The 20,384-nt window shown below is 44.5% G+C and overlaps 1 protein-coding gene across 2 annotated transcripts in view; it reads right to left on the bottom strand.

Annotated features, from left to right (window-relative positions):
- cacnb1 (calcium channel, voltage-dependent, beta 1 subunit) overlaps window positions 1-20,384 on the bottom strand; it is a 392,710-nt gene that overhangs the window by 347,451 nt on the left and 24,875 nt on the right. For both annotated transcript variants that reach the window (XM_085966567.1, XM_085966569.1), the window contains exon 2: window positions 5,134-5,220. In XM_085966567.1, the coding sequence (XP_085822693.1) occupies window positions 5,134-5,220 (87 nt within the window). The remainder of the gene's footprint in view (window positions 1-5,133; window positions 5,221-20,384) is intronic.

Genomic DNA, 20,384 nt, shown 5'->3' with positions numbered 1-20,384 from the left:
GAAACTAGGGTCTTAAATCTAAACAAAGGAAACTACGTAGGTATGAGGGGCGAGTTGGCTAAGGTAGATTGGGAAACTACATTAAAAGGTATGACTGTAGATAAGCAATGGTTAGCTTTTAAAGAATTAATACATAATTTACAACAAATATACATTCATTTAAGGCACAAAATCCCCACAAGAAAAGTGGTCCAACCGTGGCTAACAAGAGAAGTTAAAAATAGTATTAGATCAAAGGAAGAGGATTATAATGTTGCCAAAAAGAGCAGTAAGTCGGAGGATTGGGAGGATTTTAGAATTACAGCAAAGGAGGAACAAATAATTGATAAAGAAAGGGAAAATAGAATGAGAGTAAACTAGCGAGAGACATAAAAACAAACTGTAAAAGCTTCTATAGGAATGTAAAAAAGAAAAGATTAGCAAAACTAAATGTGGGTCCCTTACAGGCTGAGACAGGAGAAATTATAATGGGGAATAAGGAAATGGCATGGAAATTAAATAAATACTTTGGGCAGGATTTTCATTGAGCTGTGGAGGTGGGATTGGAGGCGTGCGGGGGGTTAAAATCGGAGGGCACGAACCCATCCCGCCCCCAACTCGCCTCCATGCCAGTTTCAAAGGAGGCGGGTACCCGACCCGCACTGGGACCCACCTTCCCAAGGCGGGAAGGGGATTGCAGTTTTTAGCCTAATCCCTATTTTTATTCCTGAAGTGTGGGATTCCCGACGGCTCCAAACCACGCCAAGTTAGAGGAGGCGGACCGTCGGGATGAAGGGCTTGGAGGGTTCGAGATGTCCGGTGTTCAGGTGAGTGATGGGTGCATGAGTGCAGAGGTAAGTGCGTTTGGTGTGTGTAAAGTGTTTAAAGATGTTTTACTTACCTTTACAGCCTTCCTTCCTTCAGGTCACGGGAGTCCCTCATCTCACCGGCACAGAAAGCAGAATGGCCGCGATCTGTCAAAATCTGCAGCATTCAGCTTTCTGTTCCGGAGAGATCTCTAAATCATCCCGAGAAGAAGAAATTAACTTAGAGTACAGATTGTCAGTGTTTGACAGCTTCAAACAACTGTCAAATGCTGATATTTCATCTGTCAAAATCTCTTGACAGATGAAATGTCAGTCTGTGACGTCACCTGTTGCCGGGTGGTCCTTAATTGGCCTGCTGAGCCTGCTGGGCGGGCTCAACAAGGTCAATCAAGTCAAAATCGCGTGGGTTGGCCACAACTCGATGGAGACGGGACTACAACCCCGAAAGTTGTAGCCCCGCCTCCGACACACCTCCTCAATGAAAATCCAGCCCTTTGTGTCTGTCTTCACGGAAGACGACGCAAAAAACTTCCTGGAAATAGTGGAGAACCAAAGGTCTAGCGAGAATGAGGAACTGAAACAAATTAGTATTAGTAAAAAAATGGTACTGGAGAAATGGGACTGAAAGCCGATAAATCCCCTGGACCGGAGGGCCTACATCCTTGGGTTTTGAAGGAGGTGGCTTTGGAGATAGTGGATGCATTGGTTGTCATCTTCCAAAATTCCATAGATTCTAGAACGGTTCCCACAGATTGCAAGGTAGCAAATGTATCACACAGAATCACAGAAACCCCACAGTGCAGATAGAGGCCATTTCGGCCCATCGAGCCTGCACCGACACATATCCCACCCAATCCCCGTAACCCCTACACCAACACATATCCCACCCTATCCCCGTAACCCCACATATTTAATCCCCTCAAACACGGGGAGAATGTGCAAACTCCACACAGACAGTCACCTGAGGCCGGATTCGAACCCGGGTCCCTGGCGCTGTGAGGCAACAGTGCTAACCACTATGCCACCGTGCTGTAACCACACTATTTAAGAAAGGAGGGAGAGAGAAAACAGGGAACTACAGGCCAGTTAGCCTGACATCAGTGTAGTAGGGAAAATGCTAGAATCTATTATTAAGGACGTGGTAACAGGGCACTTAGACAATAATAATAGGATTGGGCAGAGTCAACACGGATTTATGAAAGGGAAATCGTGTTTGACAAATCTGTTAGAGTTTTTTGAGCTTGTAACTAGCAGAATAGATAAGGGGGAACCAGTGGATGTGGTGTATTTGGATTTTTAGAAGGCATTCGATAAGGTGCCACACAAGAGGTTATTAAACAAAATTAGGGCTCATGGGATGGGGGTAATATACTAGCATGGATTGAGGATTGGTTAACGGACAGAAAACAGATATCGGAATAAACGGGTCATTTTCGGGTTGGCAGGCTGTAACTAGTGGGGTACCGCAGGGATCAGTGCTTGGGCCTCAGCTATTCACAATCTACATCAATGATTTGGATGAGGGGACCGAATGTAAATATCCAAGTTTGCTGATGATACAAAGCTGGGTGGGAATGTAAGTTGTGAGGAGGATGCAAGGAAGCTTCAAGGGGATATAGATAGGCTAAGGTGAGTGGGCAAGAACATGCCAAATGAAATATAATGTGGAGAAATGTAAAGTTATCCACTTTGGAAGGAAAAATAGAAAAGCAGAGTATTTTTTAAATGGTGAGAGATTGGGAAATGTTGGTGTTCAGAGGGACCTGGGTGTCCTTGTACACGAATCACTGAAAGTTAACATGCAGGTACAGCAATTATATAGGGCCCTGGTGAGACCACACCTGGAGTACTGTGTACAGTTTTGGTCTCCTTACCTAAGGAAGGATGTACTTGCCATAGAGGGAGTACAGCGAAGGTTCACCAGACTGATTCCTGGGATGGGGGGATTGTCCTATGGGGACAGATTGAGTAGAATGGGCCTATATTCTCCAGGGTTTAGAAGAATGAGAGGTGATCTCATTGAAACATACAAAATTCTTACAGGGCTTGACAGGGTAGATGCAGGGAGGATGTTTCCCCTGGCTGGGGAGTCTAGAACCAGGGGTCACAGTCTCAGAATAAGTGGTCGGCCATTTAGGACTGAGAAGAGGAGAAATTTCTTCACTCCGAGGCTGGTGAATCTTTGGAATTCTCTACCACAGAGGGCTGTGGAGGCTCAGTCGTTGAGTATATTCAAGACAGAGATTGATAGATTTTTGATTATTAAGGGAATCAAGGGATATGGAGATAGTGCAGGAAAGTGGAGATGAGGTAGAAGGTCAGCCATGATCTTATTGCATGGCGGAGCAGGCTCGAAGGGCCAAATGGTCGACTCCTGCTCCTATTTCTTATGTTCTTATGTTCTACACCTCAACTGAATGGCTGAGTTGGGGGAATTTGCTAGAATGGGGTTCATGGATTAAGAACCCTCGAGGGACGGTGGATGTGAACCAATTGGCTTCAACATTCCTGGACAACAGAAGGGAACAATCTACCAGTGTTCCCAGTCCTGATCACTGTCCAGTGATTCCTGCACTCAGCTACAATGGATGAATAGCCTGCTGACACCCACTACTGTCTAGCCTCACACATGGAAGACTGGCCACGTGGACATGGTAGTTGAAGGCACCAGACCCCAGCAAGACTCAGTACCTGGTGGAGAGAAAGGGGAGAATGGGCAATTCCTTTGTAAACAAGCAAAGTACTCATCTTGTCCCTCTGTACAGCCATCTAAAAGACCCTGTACCCCAAAATCTTACATCTGCAATTCAAATACCCCTAGATTAGAATACTGCAAAAATCCAGATGTTCCTTCAAATGTAAAATATATTTAATGATTAAAAAAAAAATCTAACTTGCAGAACAGTGGAAACAGAGACTCAGTGACAACCACATATAGAACAAAACAATCAAATCAAGTAGCTACTTCACAGCAACACGCAAGCATACGTCGGCGAGACAGATGGCAGGTCTGTATCAATGAACACTTGATGCTCCACAGCTGTGCAGTTTCTAATTATAATACCTTCAGGATATTACTCAACGTGCACTGTGCTGTAACGGTGGAATTCGAGATGGAATGGAGGGCTTCGGTGAAGCCAACAAATCAGCAAGTTTTACCGGTCCTGTTTGGAATTCTCTACCCCAGAGGGCTGTGGAGGCTCAGTCGGAGTATAGTCACGACAGAGATCAATAGATTTTTGGGCACTAAGGGAATCAAGGGACATAAGGAGAGGGCGGGAGTTGATGTAGAAGATCAGCCATGAACTCACTGAATGGCGCAGCAGGCTCGAGGGGCCGTATGGCCTACTCCTGATCCAATTTCTTATGTTTTTATCTTACGTTTTTATTATTGGCACATCAGGAAACTGGGGTCCAAAACAATTTTTTTGTTTTCCCACTGCGTTTTTTGTTGGAATGGGGGCTGTGCTGGTCTTTTCTTGGCTCTTTAATCCAATCTGTCCCAATGATAAAACAATAGCCAGTTTTACGTGGGTTATTCGACAATCTGGAACTCCCAGTCGGGAGCTGCTCTCGCAGGGTGTGTTCCTCCAGAAATTGCGGGCCTGGAACCTTGAGTTTGCCGTCTAAATGGGCGGAGAGACACTGGCTGCACATTTGTGACTTCCCAAAAATCACTTCCCATTGACAGCGCCAGATCACAAAATCACTCCTTATACAGCAGAATAGTATCGGGATGACTCACTTATTTTCACTGATGACCACTGAATTCTATGTGAGAATGTGACCTGTTTCTCTGCCTCTCATTGTAAAAAGAACATGCCCAGCTCCATGAATTCCAATAGGTTTGCCATCTATGCTGCGGCCATCAATGCTCTGACCGTGACAGCGCTATTTTATCTCCTCCTAACGTTTTGTTTCTTGAAACCTGGATGACAGGCCAAGACCCATTGCGCAAAATTCGAGAAGATTAAATAGAGTCGAGAGAGAGAAAATTAAACAAATTAGGTAAATAGTGCTTCGGGGATGTCAGGCTTGGGTTTAAAAACCTGCCAATCATACAAGGAAGCGAGCACTGAGGAAGTGACCACTGATGTGAATTGTATAACTGGCTCCAAGGGGCAGCAAAGTGTGTTTTGAAGTCTTGGAAAAGAATCAGTTAGAACAGAATGTCAACATATTGAGGATGCGGGAAGAAGAGCCAGCCTGTAGGATGGAGTGTCTGGGACTTGGAAGACCAAGAGAACAGCATTGTCCACAGTATTATTGATAAAATAAGAAAAGCACATGTGCTGTCGGTTTATGGTGCTTTTGGTCATCCACTTACCTGTCTAACAAAGCTATTGGATGTTGTATCTGAGGATGTGCTACCATCGGAGCGTTTGAATCGACTTTTCCTTTTGGCATACTTTCCCTTTTGGAAAAAAGAACACAAAAAAAAGTTAAGAGATCTGTGGCAGATTAATGCCTAATTCTGATTTGTAGACTTGAAGCTTCCTCAATGGCTCAACTGGTACAAAAGCAGCACAGATCCTTTGCTGTCCCCGAGTTAGCAGAGGTATTGATTGGGGTGCTAAAGTTAGCCTCGATGTCCTTAAACTAAGGGAAGGGAAAATTGGAGCCAGAGTTCCCACATCTGATTGCGAATCGGTGGACTCTGATGGAAAGTGCTTGTGTACGGACAGGTGAGAAATGGGCTTGAATGTGAAAGTCCCTTCCCCCCGCCCGCCGATGAACAATCTGCCACCACTCACTGTCAAGGCTCACACATGAAGAATGGACAGACAACTAGAAAGAAAGAACTTGCATTTCTATAGCGCCTTTCACAAGCTCAGGACGTCCCAAAGCACTTTACAACCAATTGAAGTACTTTTTCTTTGGAGTCACTGGGCTGAATTTTCCGGGGTGATAGCAGTTGCGATCAGTGGCGGGTTGGGTGGGAAAGTTGTTATTTTTGACAGCGGGTCAGGAACCCACTGTCCTCTTGCTCCCACGCATCTTTCCCGGCAGCAGCGGGGGACCCAATTGAGATCATTATCAGGCACTTAAGAGCCTTTTTTCACTTACTTTTTAAATTTCCCTGCATGGCCACGGGATTCACACAGCTCGGGAACCACGTCTGTCAACCTGAGGTGTGAGTTCCGTGGCCATTGCTCCAGCTGATTACTTGACAGCATGGAAAACAAACCAAAATAAAAACATGTTGGTTACATCAGCTAACAGATTGATGGAGATTCTGTTCTACTTGAAAAGCTACTGGTAAATGTTAATTCAGAAATTCCTGAAGGGATGTAAGTGCTACCCTGGATGGTGAGGGAAATACATTTTTCACTGGCCATTCTTGGCTGTTGCCTTCCAACTGAACAATAATTGCAGTGAATTGATCTGCACTATAAAAAATGACACATACCATTTAAATAAATGTTTGTGTTGTTTCTGGTCAGATTTTTTCAGTTACACATTAAATCAAGTCATCTGCCATTCCACTGGTTCAATTTGCTTTCAGTCCCTGAATATATCTAATTTAATTTTTCAGTCTGAGACTTTAGGGTGAATTTCTGCGGAGGTTCTCTCACTTGTCCATTGTTAACTTCAATGGAAGAGCTGCAGAAATCACAGAAACACATTGTAAGCATCACTTACACTGTTCGTCAGGGATTCCGCTGAACTTGCATAAGATTGTAAATCCACCCCTTTACAATTACATTTAAAATCTGTTTAATTTTATATATTACCTATGCACATACATCTGTTATTTGTACCAGTTACTGATACAAAAGTCTATAGATTTGTGATTAAAGCACCAATAACTTCCCAATTAATGTACATTTTTAATTACGTTCTTGATCATATTTGTAGATGGCTTATATTACTTAATGGTAATATTATTTAAATATGTCTTTGTCACTCATATAACTTTTATTATATTATTGTAGAGTAAAGATTCAACACACACTATGTTAGATTAAACTTAAAATTGTATGTGGCCATGGTCCCTTTAAGGATCCTGCTGAAAACGCATCATGAATGACAGAAGAATGAGAGGGGATCTCATTGAAACTTATAAAATTCTAACAGGACTAGACAGACTAGATGCAGGAAGGATGTTCCCGATGGCGGGGGAGTCCAGAACCAGGGGTCACAGTCTAAGGATAAGGGGTAAGCCATTTAGGACAGAGATGAGGAGGAATTTCTTCACCCAGAGAGTGGTGAACCTGTGGAATTCTCTACCACACAAGGCAGTTGAGGCCAATTCATTAAATATATTCAAGAAGGAGTTAGATATATTTCTTAAGGCTAAAGGGAATCAAGGGATATGGGGAGAAAGCAGGGACAGGGTACTGAGTTTGGATGATCAGCCATGATCTCATTAAATGGCGGAACAGGCTCAAGGGGCCGAATGGCCGACTTCTGCTCCTATCTTCTATGTTTCTATCACCAGACCCGCTCCATCTCATTGGGCCGGGTAACGCGCCGGGCAGGCTCAATAGGCCCCATTAAGGCAAGTTCATTTTCTACAGCGGGATGGAGCCAGCAGCAGGGTCACGACCTGCCACGGACACCGGCCGCACCAGACCCGCCAAGGTAAGGAAAATTCCAGCCACTGTTGTAATGTAGGAAATGAAGCAGCCAACCTGTGCACAAAAATGTCCCACACACAGCAATGAGCTAAATGACCAGTTAATCTGTTTCAGGTGTTACTTGAGGGATAAATGTTGGCCAGGACACTGGGAGAATTCCCATGCTCTTCTTTGAATAGTGCTGTTGGATCTATTACATCCCCTGAGAGGGTAGACGGAGCCCTGGTTTAACGTCTTATCTGAAAGACAGCACCTCCGACAGTGCAGTACTCGCTCCCTTGGTACTGCACTGAAGTGTTAGCCTAGATTAATGAGCTAAATCTCTGGAGTGAGACTTAAACCCACAGCCTTCTGACTCAGAGTCGAGAGTGTGCTGCCCACTGAGCCTCAAGCATAGTTAACGCCTGTGAAAATATTTCCTAGCATTAGTAGCTCCTACAGGAAAGCGAGAGAGAAAACTGAAAGAAAGGAAAACATTTGAAGAATAAAATGGAAACATTTGCAAAAAAATTTATGCAAGCAGAGATTAATGAAAGGAATTGCTTCAGTAATTAACTTATTATCGATTAAAAAAAGATAAAATCAGGAGTATTTAAACATCCTCATTTATTTAATTGTATTTAAACTTTCTTTGTAATAAACCTCAATCCTTTCTCAATGTTTATCACTGTAGAAACTCTGCAGCGTGCTCATCAACAAACTGCGATAATACTGAAAAACCAACGTATACACAATGGACCGGATTTTCCGACCCCCATGGGTGGGTACGAGGTGTGGACGCACCCACAGGGGCCGCGCAAGTGCCGGGTTTAGGCATGTGAAGCGCATGCGCTGAAACCCAGCACTTGCGATCTGTCAAGAATCCTCTTGACAGATCATCCACCTGCCCGGGAGAAGGGCCTCCGCGGGCAGAGAGTTCCGCTTTCTGCACAACCTCCGCCCGCTGAAAACCTTGAAATATCTTATACGATAGCAAAATACTGCGGATGCTGGAAATCCGAAATAACAACAGAAAACGCTGGAAAAACTCAGCAGGCCAGGCAACATCCGTGGAGAGAGAAACAGAGTTAACGTTTCAGGTCGAAGACCCTCCATCAGAACTGGAAAAAAACAGGCCTGTTTTTTTCCAGTTCTGACGAAGGGTCTTCGATCTGAAACGTTGACTCTATTTCTCTCTCCACGGATGTTGCCTGGCCTGCTGAGTTTTTCCAGCGTTTTCTGTTGTTATTTTAAATATCTTATGCCTGGTAAAAGCATATGCAAGGCCTGCTTTTACCAGCATAAGAGCTAAAATTTAAAAACATTTCACTGATTTATAATTTAAAAAATACTTTAGCCCCTTAAAAAAACTTTAATTATTTTTTCAAAAAATTCAATTGTTTAAAATTTAATTTAATGTCATTTTAATTAATTTTAAATGCAATTTTAAAAAATGTATTTAATGTTTAACTGTTTTTTAAGTGATCCCCATTCTTACTTCTGACACATCTGTGCATACAGACCTGTCAAAAATGTGAAGGCAGATTCCTTTTTTTGATTGATTGGTTCCCCATGGCCCACGTGATCCCAGGGACGCTTGCGAACCGCCTGCGCCCCTGGGATACCTGGGCCTCTGTGCATTTCGTAGTGGAGAGGCCCAGGATCGCAAGTCTCGGGACCTACGGAGCCAGCGGGTAAGTGCGTAGATTTTTTCCGATCGGAGGCATCCGCCCGCAGGAAGCCTCCGATCGGAACTTCAGGCCCAATACTTCAATCAGTACCTTCATCCAGAGAACATTTTTGCAGCTCCTGTTGCCACAACAGAGCAAGTCACAAACACTTGTTTAACACAGAATGAAAATAAGAGGTTATTTTACTAATAGTGTGGTATTTATAACTCATTTAAAACTAAAGTCAAACAAAATTCTAGTAATCAACTTAGCTACTGAGCAATTGGTGTCGACACAGTTCTGCACTTACACATATTTTAGAAATCATAATGAGTGCTGTACCTACACAATCACAAAGTGGGTTCCACTGTAAACTCATTGCAGAGCTAATATGTGGCAAAGAATTCTAGAATATATAATAAAACAATGTAACAAATATATTTAAATATAATTAGGATAGGAACATCCAAACATGTGATTAAACCCCTGCAATCAGCCCTTGCATTCCAGGCAACTCAGTCCTATTTGCATTTATATTTCTTATTCACTGCTTTATCCAGTTTGATTTGACTGCACAGTGTTCAGCTCCATTCGCAATTCCTCAACTAATGAAGCAGTCCATACCCTCCTGCAGCAAGACCTGGATGATATCCAGGCTTGGGCTGATAAGTGGCAAGTAACATAAGAAATAAGAGCAGGAGTAGGCCCCTCGAGGCTGCTCCGCTCACTGACTGTGTCAGCTGTGGCTCAGTTGGTAGCATCCTCGCCTCAGTCAAAAGGTTGTGGGTTCATAGTCCCACTCCAGGGACTTGAGCACAAAGCTAGGCTGACACTCCAGTGCAGTGCTGAGGGAGTGCTGCACTGTCGGAGGTGCCGTCTTTCAGAGGAGATGTTAAACTGAGGATAAGACGTCTCCTCTCTCAGGTGAATGTAAAAGATTCCATGGCACTATTTTGAAGAAGAGCAGGGGAGTTATCCCTGGTGTCCTGGCCACATATACATCAACATAACAAAAACAGATTATCTGGTCATTTTCTCATTGCGGTTTGTGGGAGCTTGCTGAGCACAAATTCCACATTTCCCACATTACAACAGTAACTACACTCCAAAAAAGTACTTCACTGGCTGTAAAGCGCTTTGAGATGTCCGGTGGTCGTGAAAGGCAAGGCGCTATATAAATGTAAGTCTTTCTTTCTTTCTATGTCACAGAAGTGCCAGGCAATGACCATCTCCAACAAGAGAGTCCCCCGTTATCAACATTCTGGGGGGTCACCATTGGCCAGAAAGCCAACTGGACCAGCCACGGAAATGCAGCAGCCAAATTTTGCACAGCATAATCCCACATACAGCAATAAGTGACCAGTTGAATGGTTTTAGTGATATTAGTTGAGGGATAAATGTTGGTTAGGTCACTGTTGGGGGGGGGAGGGGAGGGCAAGAAAATCCTTGGCTCTGCTTCGGAAAGTGTCATGGAATCTTTTATGTCCACCTGAGAGGGCTGACAAGACCTCGGTGTAGCGTCTCACCCGAGCTTTAGAGAAGGGATGCCATGGTTCATCTCAAGTATGGTCTTGTCTTCAAAATTATTTACATTTAGATAGCACTGTAACAAGTGGTCCCACGGTGCTTTAGGGGCGAGGGAGGCAGGAAGTAGAAGGCGAGTTAGCTGAGGTGATCAAAGCCACAGTCGAAGAGGTAAGTAACAGCCCTACAAGTCTTCGAGATCTCTGCGCTCCTCCGATTCTGGCCTCTTGCTCATCCCTGATTATAATCGCTCCACCATTGGCGGCCGTGCCTTCAGCTGCCTGGGCCCTAAGCCCTGGAATTCTCTCCCTAAACCTCTCTACCTCTCTCTCATCCTTTAAGATGCTCCTTAAAACCTACCTCTTTGACCAAGCTTTTGGTCATCTTATCTCCTTCTGTGGCTCGGTATGAAAAAAACATTTTTATTGATAATGTTCTTATCAAGCGCCTTGGGACGCTTTACTACGTTAAATCATAATCATAATCAACTTTTATTGTCATTGTTAGTGCACAAGTGCAGTACAACAAAATGTAGGCTTGCGGCTCCCGAGAGTGTACATTTAGATTAAGACATTTAAACATTCAACATTCATTTGGCTTGTAATACATTAACATAACCATAACCATAATAAAGTGCATTGGCAGATGTGCAGGCTTTAGAGTTTATTTGTGGAGTTCAGTAGGATGACAGCCCTGGGAAAGAAGCTGTTCCTAAATCTGGTCGTTCGGGTGCGAATGCATCTGTAGCGTCTCCCAGATGGCAGGAGGGCGAACAGACTGTGGCTGGGGTGGGTAGGGTCTTTGATGATGGTCCGTGACCTCCGTAAACAGCGTTTCTGGTATATGTGCTCTATGGTCGGTAGCCATATAAACGTAAGTTGCCGTGTTGTGAAGTTTTTTTTTGAGGGGAGCAGTTCAGATTGCAGGGGGTGTAATGGTTGCAGGCTCAAATTAGACTTCACGGGCAGAGGATTACAAGCCACGGAGTACACTCAGGTGCAACTAGAATCACTACAGCTGCAGTTAAAACACATTTATGAAAAGTGCTGCCGCTACACAATGAGGGAAGCAGCAGTGTTTATCCAGTAAACAATGATATTAATGATGTTTGAAACCAGATCCTGTACGACATGACTTCACAGAACTGGGTAGGTTGGTCCACAGGAGGTAGCAGTGTAAGGTGGGGGCGGGAGATGTGGGGGTGGGAGATGTGGACCTGCAGTAATGAAAATAAATCTGTTAGATGAAGTGTTGCTGATGCTTGTGGAGCATATAGCGGATCCACCACAGTGAGTGCCAAAGCAACAAAACATATTTGTGCCTAAAGAAGTTCTCATCCCATTTGCAAAGGATGAGTGACTTGTTTGCACTCGTGACATTTGATCTGTGGTTTGGCTCCAGTATCTGTATCTTGTAGAGGACACAGATTTAAGATAATGGGCAAAAGATCCAGAGGGGAGATGACAAGAATTTGGTTTTTTTTTACGAATTGAGTGGTTGTGATCTGGAATGCGCTGCCTGAAAGGGCGATGGAAGCAGATTCAACAGTAACTTTCAAAGGGGAATTGGATAAGTAGTTGAAGGGGAGAAAACTGCAGGGCTCTGGGGAAAGAGCAGGGGAGTGGGGCTGATTGGATAGCTCTTTCAAAGAGCGGGCATAGACACCATAGGCCGAATGGCCTCTTTCTGAGCTGTATTATTCTATGAAGTGAATTCCTTCATTTTTGTCCATTCCATTGGGTGTCTGGGACCGCCAACAGGTCTGGCATAGACTTTCCACTTGTCTGGGTTTGGGCTGGATGGCCTGTTTTTTTTGGATAAGCTTTCCACAACTTTCAAAATGTAAGTCAGACACCAAATAGATTTTTTTTAAACAAACATCAGTGTTTCCCACTTACTTATCTAGCTCATGTCGTGGCGGTAATAATTATTATTAAGGCTTCAATTACAGCAAAACAACCCTCAGACACCAAGCCATTATCTCATTTCCTGACTGACCTTTATCCACCACCTGTCCAGTTTTGGACTTGTCAAAAGGTGATAACTCGAGGCAGACAATCCATTCCCAGGCCTCTACTAATGAGAAGCTGAGCCAGTGACAAAAAGTGTGCAAGATTGGACCCAAGGTGGTGCTGCTTCTAATTTCATTCGTCAATAACCTTCTCCTCCTCTCCTCCCAACCCACCGGCGAAGTTCAGGGTCTCTGTTTGACAGCTGTCTACAGATCCAATTGAGCGAGGATGCTTGAATCTGCAGCTTCCAATGTCAACTCTATCTGGGTGCCATCAGCACTTATTTAGCCAGGCCTTTAAGACGTTATTTGCTGGAGCCAAGTTCACCCAGAGAAACTTTTTTTTAAATTAAATAGATCGGAACTCTCTCATTTTGAATTCTAAAAGGTGTGACCAATTCCTTTCAAACTCAAAGGTCTTATCTGATACCAAAGTCATCATTCAATCTAGCACTAGTTAAGTGCCGAGTCAATAGCTAATTAAAATTCTCCATAAAATGGACAGGGCCAGGTGTCGACAAACACCTTAAAGAAGTCCAGTTAGAGACAAAGGTTAAAATTAAGTGCAAATCTAGGCCTCAATTTCAAGAGGACATTAATTTAATTAAGCGAACAGAATTGGAGGAGTGGGGGATGCTTTGCTGAATTTAAGTCTAGGTTCCTATTTAATTTCAACACCAAAATGGAATGTTGAAGAGCCAGGTTTGCTCATTTCCCATGAGGAGGAGGATGGAATTGTGATGTTAACAGTTTAAATTTTGCCTGGATTCAGTGGGAAGCCCTTTCTTAATTAAAACTGTAAAAACACAACACTTTGATAAGGTTAAGTCCATGACTATTTGATTATTCAACCACTGCTTAACACCCAGGCCCCTGCAGTGGCTGCTTCCAAGTTAGATGGAGCTTGGCTTTGCCTGCCTGCACTCGAAATCATCTGCCTCGCACTGTTGGAATGAGCCTCATCAGTTATTTATTTCAACACCAAAATTGAATTCATGGAGGATGGGAAACCAGCAAGGGCAGCATTGGAGTAACCGAGACAAAGATTAATGAGGCCTGAACCTACTTCCCCAGCTCATGGTCACCTGTAATCAGGGACTTATGGTACACACAGCAGAGGAAGGAAGGGAGGTTTCCCCAGCCACTATATTAGCTATCAGGAGGTACACATATGAGGCAGGGAGGGGGTGGTAGTCTATTGGGCCCTGTCTGTTCAGTGGCAGCTCTGATGTTGATCCGACCATGAGGGTTTGAGGGCTTGGCTGGGTGGTTGATTGTCCGCAGAGAAGAGTCCCATATTCCCAAGTTTATTCCATGTGCAGTTCCTGTATTAATTACTGTCATTCACAAATATCCCGAAAGGCGCTTTGCCCAAATGTTTCTTGTGTGTGTCTGCAGATGGGGGAGAGTGGGCGATGTAGAATTGTGCCAGGATAGTGGAATATGTCTTCTTGCTTCTAGGAGTGAAATGGGTGCAAGCAGTGTGTACCATCTACAAGATGCACTGCAGCAACTCGCCAAGGCTTCTTCAACGGCACCACCCAAATCGGAGACCTCTACCACCTAGAAGGACAAGGGCAACAGGCGGATGGGAACAGCACCACCTCCAAGTTCCCCTCCAAGTCACACATCATCCTGACTTGGAAATATATCAGCATTCCTTCATCATCGCTGGGTCAAATTCCTGGAACTCCCTCCCTAACAGCACTGTGGGAGTACTTTAACCACACGGACTGCAGCAGTTCAAGAAGGTGGCTCACCACCACCCTCTCAAGGGCAATTAAGTGTGAGCAATAAATGCTGGCTTTGCCAGTGACGCCCACATCCCGTGAAAGAATAAATTGAAATAAGCCGGTGAGTGTTGATAGTTCCTTGCTCTGTCAGCAGCAGGCTGAGCATGCATAGTGTTAGGTCCAAGAATATGGCAAGGCCAGTAATATCTCTGAAAATATGCACCTCTATCACGAAACGCTGGTGGCTAGGGCAGGAGCAAAATGTGTGCAAGAACATGAACTTGTGGCTGGAGTTCTGGCAGCATTTGTCTATCCAGTTCAGGAAGAATTTTGTATGGAGTGAGGTACTGTATATGGGGTGAGGGATTTTGAGCGAGCCCCCCCCCTCTGATTCCGATCTGTGGGGAGTAAAGATTTTCTAATTCTATCCTTGCTTTTAAGTGTCTAGAAGAAAGATGAAAAAAGCATAAGGAGTTCAGAGCTGGTGCTGAAGATTTACATGTGAACCGTGCATATCACTCAATTTACCTCACATATTCCTTCCCTATCAAGTTCTGTGCTTCTGTAACTACTGGACTGAAATTGAGCTGTGTATTATCATTAATGAACACATGAAGGCACTTGTATGAAATGTCTTTGTCTGAACTACTCCAATGCTGTCCAACTTGTCTAAAACTCTACTCCAGGTACCCCGTCCTGCACAAGGACATGCTTGTCCATTGGCCCTATCCCCATTGACCTACCAATCAACAGCGTATTCATTTCAAAATCCTCATCTACATCTTATCTGAGCCGTCTTTTGTCTCCACTGTCCTATCACCATCTCGTCTGGTTTTGAATACCTCTTAATGTCTCTTTACTTCTTTTGTTCTATCGCAGCCCTGCCTTCGATCTATTTCATTTCCTTTCCAGTTTTGAAAAAGGGTTTCGACCCGAAACGTCGACTCTAATTTCTCTCCACGGATGTTGCCTGGCCTGCTGAGTTTTTCCAGCATTTTCTGTTGTTATTTCGGATTTCCAGCATCTGTAGTATTTTGCTATCGTCTTTAAGTCCCTCTCTGGCCCTGCCCCACACTATCTGTGCAACGTCCTCCAGCCATGCATCCCCCTCCCCCCAAACTCCTGTCCCTCTGACACCAACCTCTTGTGCATTTCTCCCTCCCCTCCCCTCCCCATCCCCACTGGTGACAGGGTCTCAGCCACCTGGGTCCTACCCACTGCAATTCCCTGACTAAATTTCTCCACCTCGCTCTTTCTCCTTTTAAAAACGTCCTCAAAACTAATTTCTTCAACCTAGCTTTCAGTTACCCCTGTCTCAGCATTATTCTGTGAAGTGCCTTGGGATGGATTTTACATTGAAGGTGCTATGTAAATAGATGTTGTTGCTGTTACTGCTGCTGCTTTAATGCAAACATTAACCCATTTTTAAGCAGGTTACTGCACTACTTAAAACAGGAGACTGAGGAATTTCATACAAATGCATTAACATGTTAGTTACTGATATTGCTCAGCTCCATTTCAAGCTGTCACAGGCACCATGTGGAGGTTCGTCTTCAAGGGCGTCTCAGAGCAGAAGCTGTAGTTTTTGCATTTACGATTCCACAGATAGCGAGCCCTTCATTCACAACCCACGGAAGCTCCATTTCCTAAACGTTGCCAGAGCATCCTCAGTCATTCACTTGCCAGTGATCGCCAGTTAACAGGAAATACAAGCAGTTGGTAGACTTATTTACTGCCAGGCAAAGAATGCAAACACAATAACAGTCACAATAGCAGTTCAAAAATGTATTAATTGTTTAAAGTGCTGTGAGGCATTTTGATGTATTACTAACATGCATAGTATTTAGAGCACAGAAACAAGCCATTCGGCCCAACTGCTCTGTGCTGGTCTGTATGCTCCACTCGAGACTCCTCCTACCTTACTTAGAAACATAGAAGATAGGAGCAGGAGTAGGCCATTCGGCCCCTCGAGCCTGCTCCGCCATTCAATGAGATCATGGCTGGTCATCCAATTCCAGTACCCTGTCCCTGCTTTCTCCCCATATCCCTTGATCCCTTTAGCCTTAAGAAATATATCCAACTCCTTCTTGAATATATTTAATGAATTGGCCTCAACTGCCTTCTGTGGTAGAGAATTCCACAGGTTCACCACTCTCTGGGTGAAGAAATTCCTCCTCATCTCTGTCCTAAATGGCTTACCCCTTATCCTTAGACTGTGACCCCTGGTTCTGGACTCCCCGGCCATCGGGAACATCCTTCCTGCATCCAGTTTGTCCAGTCCTGTTAGAATATTATAAGTTTCAATCAGATCCCCTCTCATTCTTCTAAACTCCAGCGAGTATAAGCCCAATCGACCCAATCTCTCCTCATACGTCATTCCTGCCATCCCAGGTATCAGTCTGGTGAATCTTCGCTGCACTCCCTCCATGGCAAGAACATCCTTCCTCATATAAGGCGACCAAAGCTGCACCCAATACTCAAGGTGTGGTCTCACCAAGGCCCTGTACAACTGCAGCAAGACATCCTTGTTCTTGTACTCGAACCCTCTCGCTATGAAGGCCAACATACCATTTGCCTTTTTAACTGCCTTCTTAACTTCATCTCATCCTATCATATTTTTTCAAAATTTGCCCAAAATCCAGTTTCTCCAAGATTCCTCCGTCTTGATATTCTTGAAATCCTCTCCCAGCCCAGCATAACCCCTAGCATGGTTCGCCTTCAGATCCTCTAATATCTTTGCCCCAATCCCTTTTATTGCTTGCCTGGGGCGGGCTAAAAACCCTCCTCAGCCTACTCTCACCCAACACCTGCTGTTCTTTTTGCTCCAGTCTGCCTCACACAGCAAGGACAGGACAGTACAATCCCAGCATCGCAAGTGCCAGTGACGGCAGTCTATTCCTTTAGCTGGTCCTACAGATCCTGGGATAGCCCCTGTGCGATAGGTGCCATACAAATGCAAGGATTATTAGTAGTTAATCACCACCTAATGAGGAAAAGAAAAGACAGACTAATATACCTGCAGTCACAGTGAAAGATCCTGTATATAACAGGACTGAACAGAAAGTGATATGAATAGAAAGCCTACACAAGGGTCTGAACACTGATTTGCCTACAGTTGGCTGTTCTGCATTCATGGCAATGACAACTGCATAATACTGGTTTGTGTTGATGAATTTAGGCTGGACAGCATAATAAATTCAGACACAGAATTTTCTAGGTAGCAGTATTGGACTGCTGCTCACAGCTTGATGAGGGACCGCTAGTGGACAACTTCCGTTTCCAGTTTCAGCTGTTACATAGCACGTATAAGGTAGGTTCATACCGATAACCTTATAGTCTCTGTGCCGCAATGAATGCCACAGCACATACTTGCTTCGTGTTCTTGGTGTCGTATTTGACCCTGAAATGAGCTTCTGACCACATATCCGCTCCATCACCAAGGCTGCGTACAGGAAACTTTGGTTTATCCAGAGGTTAACTGTCCGGAATGCTCGAGCCACCGGCAAAAATCAGGAGCCGTTTCGTTAGGTTTTTTTTCTTTTCATTGCTTTTTTTTCCACCAGTCAGGCTCTGCAAGGTCTCGCTGTTGCTAAGCTACAGAGACGCTTGCAAGGTATGGCCAACTGTTTAGAAGCTCAGGGTTTGTTGCCAGATACGGAGCTCAAAATCTCCGTATGTTTCAACATTAGCGCTGGTTTGTCCGGCAGTTTTGATGGGGCGGCAACAGCTCGGTCCCGTTGGTGCCGGATAGCACAAAGTTTCCTGTACTTCCACTTCCGTAACATCGCCCGATTCCGCCCCTGCCTCAGCCCATCTGCTGCTGAAACCCTCATCCATGCTTTTGTTACCTCTAGACTTGACTATTCCAACGCTCTCCTGGCCTGGCCCACCTTCCACCCTACGTAAACTTGAGCTCATCCAAAACTCTGCTGCCCGTATCTTAACTAGCACCAAGTCCCGTTCACCCAATACCCTCGTGCTCTTTGGCCTACATTGGCTCCCAGTCTGGCAACGCCTCAATTTTAAAATTCTCATCCTGGTTTTCAAATCCTTCCTTGGCCTCGCCCCTCTCTACCTCTGTATCCTCCTCCAGCCCTACAACCCTTCGAGATCTCTGCACTCCTCCAATTCTGGCCTCTTGCGCATCCCCGATTATAATCGCTCCGCCACTGGCGGCCGTACCTTCAGCTGCCGAGGCCCCAAGCTCTGGAATTCAATCCCTAAACCTCTCCGCCTCTCTACTTCTCCCTCCTGCTTTAAGATATTCATTAAAACCTACCTCTTTGACCAAATTTTTGGTCATCTGTCCTAATATCTCCTTACACATGGATTAGTTGAGGTGAATAATATAGATGCATTTAAGGGAAAGCTAGATAAACACATGAGGAAAAAGGAATCGAAGGTTATGCCAATAGGATTAGATAAAGAGGGGTGGGAGGAGGTTTGTGTGGAGCGTGGACCAGCTGGGCTGAATGGCCTATTTCTGTGCAGTAATTTCTATGTAATTCTATGTAGACCCTTCCCTTGTTCTTGCAGTTCTTCTTCTCCTTCTCTTGAAGGGTTTTGATAGAGTAAATAAGGAGAAACTGTTTCCACTGGCAAGAGGGTCGGTAACCAGTGGAGACAGATAATTGGCAAAAGAACCAGAGGGGAGGTGAGAATCTTTTTAACATTGCGCGTCATTATGATCTGAATTAACTGCCTTGAAGGTTAGTGAAAGCAGATTCAATAGTAACTTTCAAAAAGGAATTCGACAAATACTTGAAAAGGAAACATTTGCAGGAATATGGGGAAAGAGCAGGGGAGTGGGACAAATTGGACAGCTCTTTCAAAGAGCCAACATAGGTACGATGGGCCAAATGGCCTCCTTCTGTGCTGCATGATTATATGAAGCTGCTGATTTACGCCGGGATACACGCAAGCCCAATTCTGTCCTCGGCCAGCACCCACACGAGCACAATTTTCAGCAGGAGCCAGTCTCTAGCGGTCAGGAGCAGGAGGCCTGGCTGATGTTTTCCGCTCCTTTAGTTCAGGGTAGCTGGCCAACTGTAGCACCCTTACTGCCTCGGCTGAGATCAGCTAACTCGGCACAGGCCAGGGTTCGAAGCTCTGGCCTTTCGGGTAAACTTGGGCTGTGCTAAAATTGAGCAGTGTACTTAAATTGGGCACGAGTCAGTGAGTATAATCAAGAATTGTGTGATTCTTCATTTCTTACTTACTTTCTTTCTCACAAACCAACTTCAACATTCCTTTAATATATGAAAAAGGGAAGGGAAGTCTAGATGGAGTGCCTTATATTCAAAGGACACCCCCTCTCCACTTTTACAGAAGAAGATAATTGACTGACAACATTTTTCAAAATGTTTTTGGAAAAGATAATTTTCCTTGCTACCATGGAGTCTTCTGCGTGTGCGGGGGGAGGGGGAAAGAGGGAGAGCGAGAGAAAGAAAGAGAAAGAAAGAGAGAGATACCATCATTCCCATCTTTGGCTACCCCCAGCCATACAGCAATTCCTTGAGAAAGGAAAGAAAGAGAGATCTTTGCCAGTGTTGTTCTTAATCTTGTTGCAAGCTGGATAAGACTGGCCCACAGTGAATTGTCCTCCAGCTCTCAATTCTTCTCTGTGGTAAATCCCGACCTCTGCTCAGGACCTACCTGAATAATCGTGGCTGAAATTAGGGGGCAATCATCTAGATTTGGCTGTGATTACTCAATAGTTCAATCACCTGGTGACACTCACGAGACTCGCACAGAAGTGGAGAGATGCCTTGGCCCACGGAACTGTGCCCCAGCATCAATGGACATTTACAGCGTACATCTACTCCAGTGTTTTGCTAAACAATCAAATCATATTAACTGCACTTGTGAGAATGTTTCATGTCTTTCCCAATTTATTTTACTAATATGGACAATAGTCAAGGGCCTCAAGACCACTGGTTTACAGTTTAAGGAAAAATGGATGAAATCGCTGAATGTGATTCCCAACGCGCCAACAAAAATTCCAGAATCCCTTGCAATAAGAACACAATTTGTCCATTGCTGGCACTGAATGCTCCCAGATTTATCTGCATAACAAGAGT

The sequence above is a fragment of the Somniosus microcephalus genome, chromosome 24 (genome assembly GCF_052327205.1).
Source record: "Somniosus microcephalus isolate GS21.2 chromosome 24, FLI_Smic_1.0, whole genome shotgun sequence".
NCBI lineage: Eukaryota > Metazoa > Chordata > Chondrichthyes > Squaliformes > Somniosidae > Somniosus > Somniosus microcephalus.
This window is presented reverse-complemented; position numbering and strand designations above follow the sequence as displayed.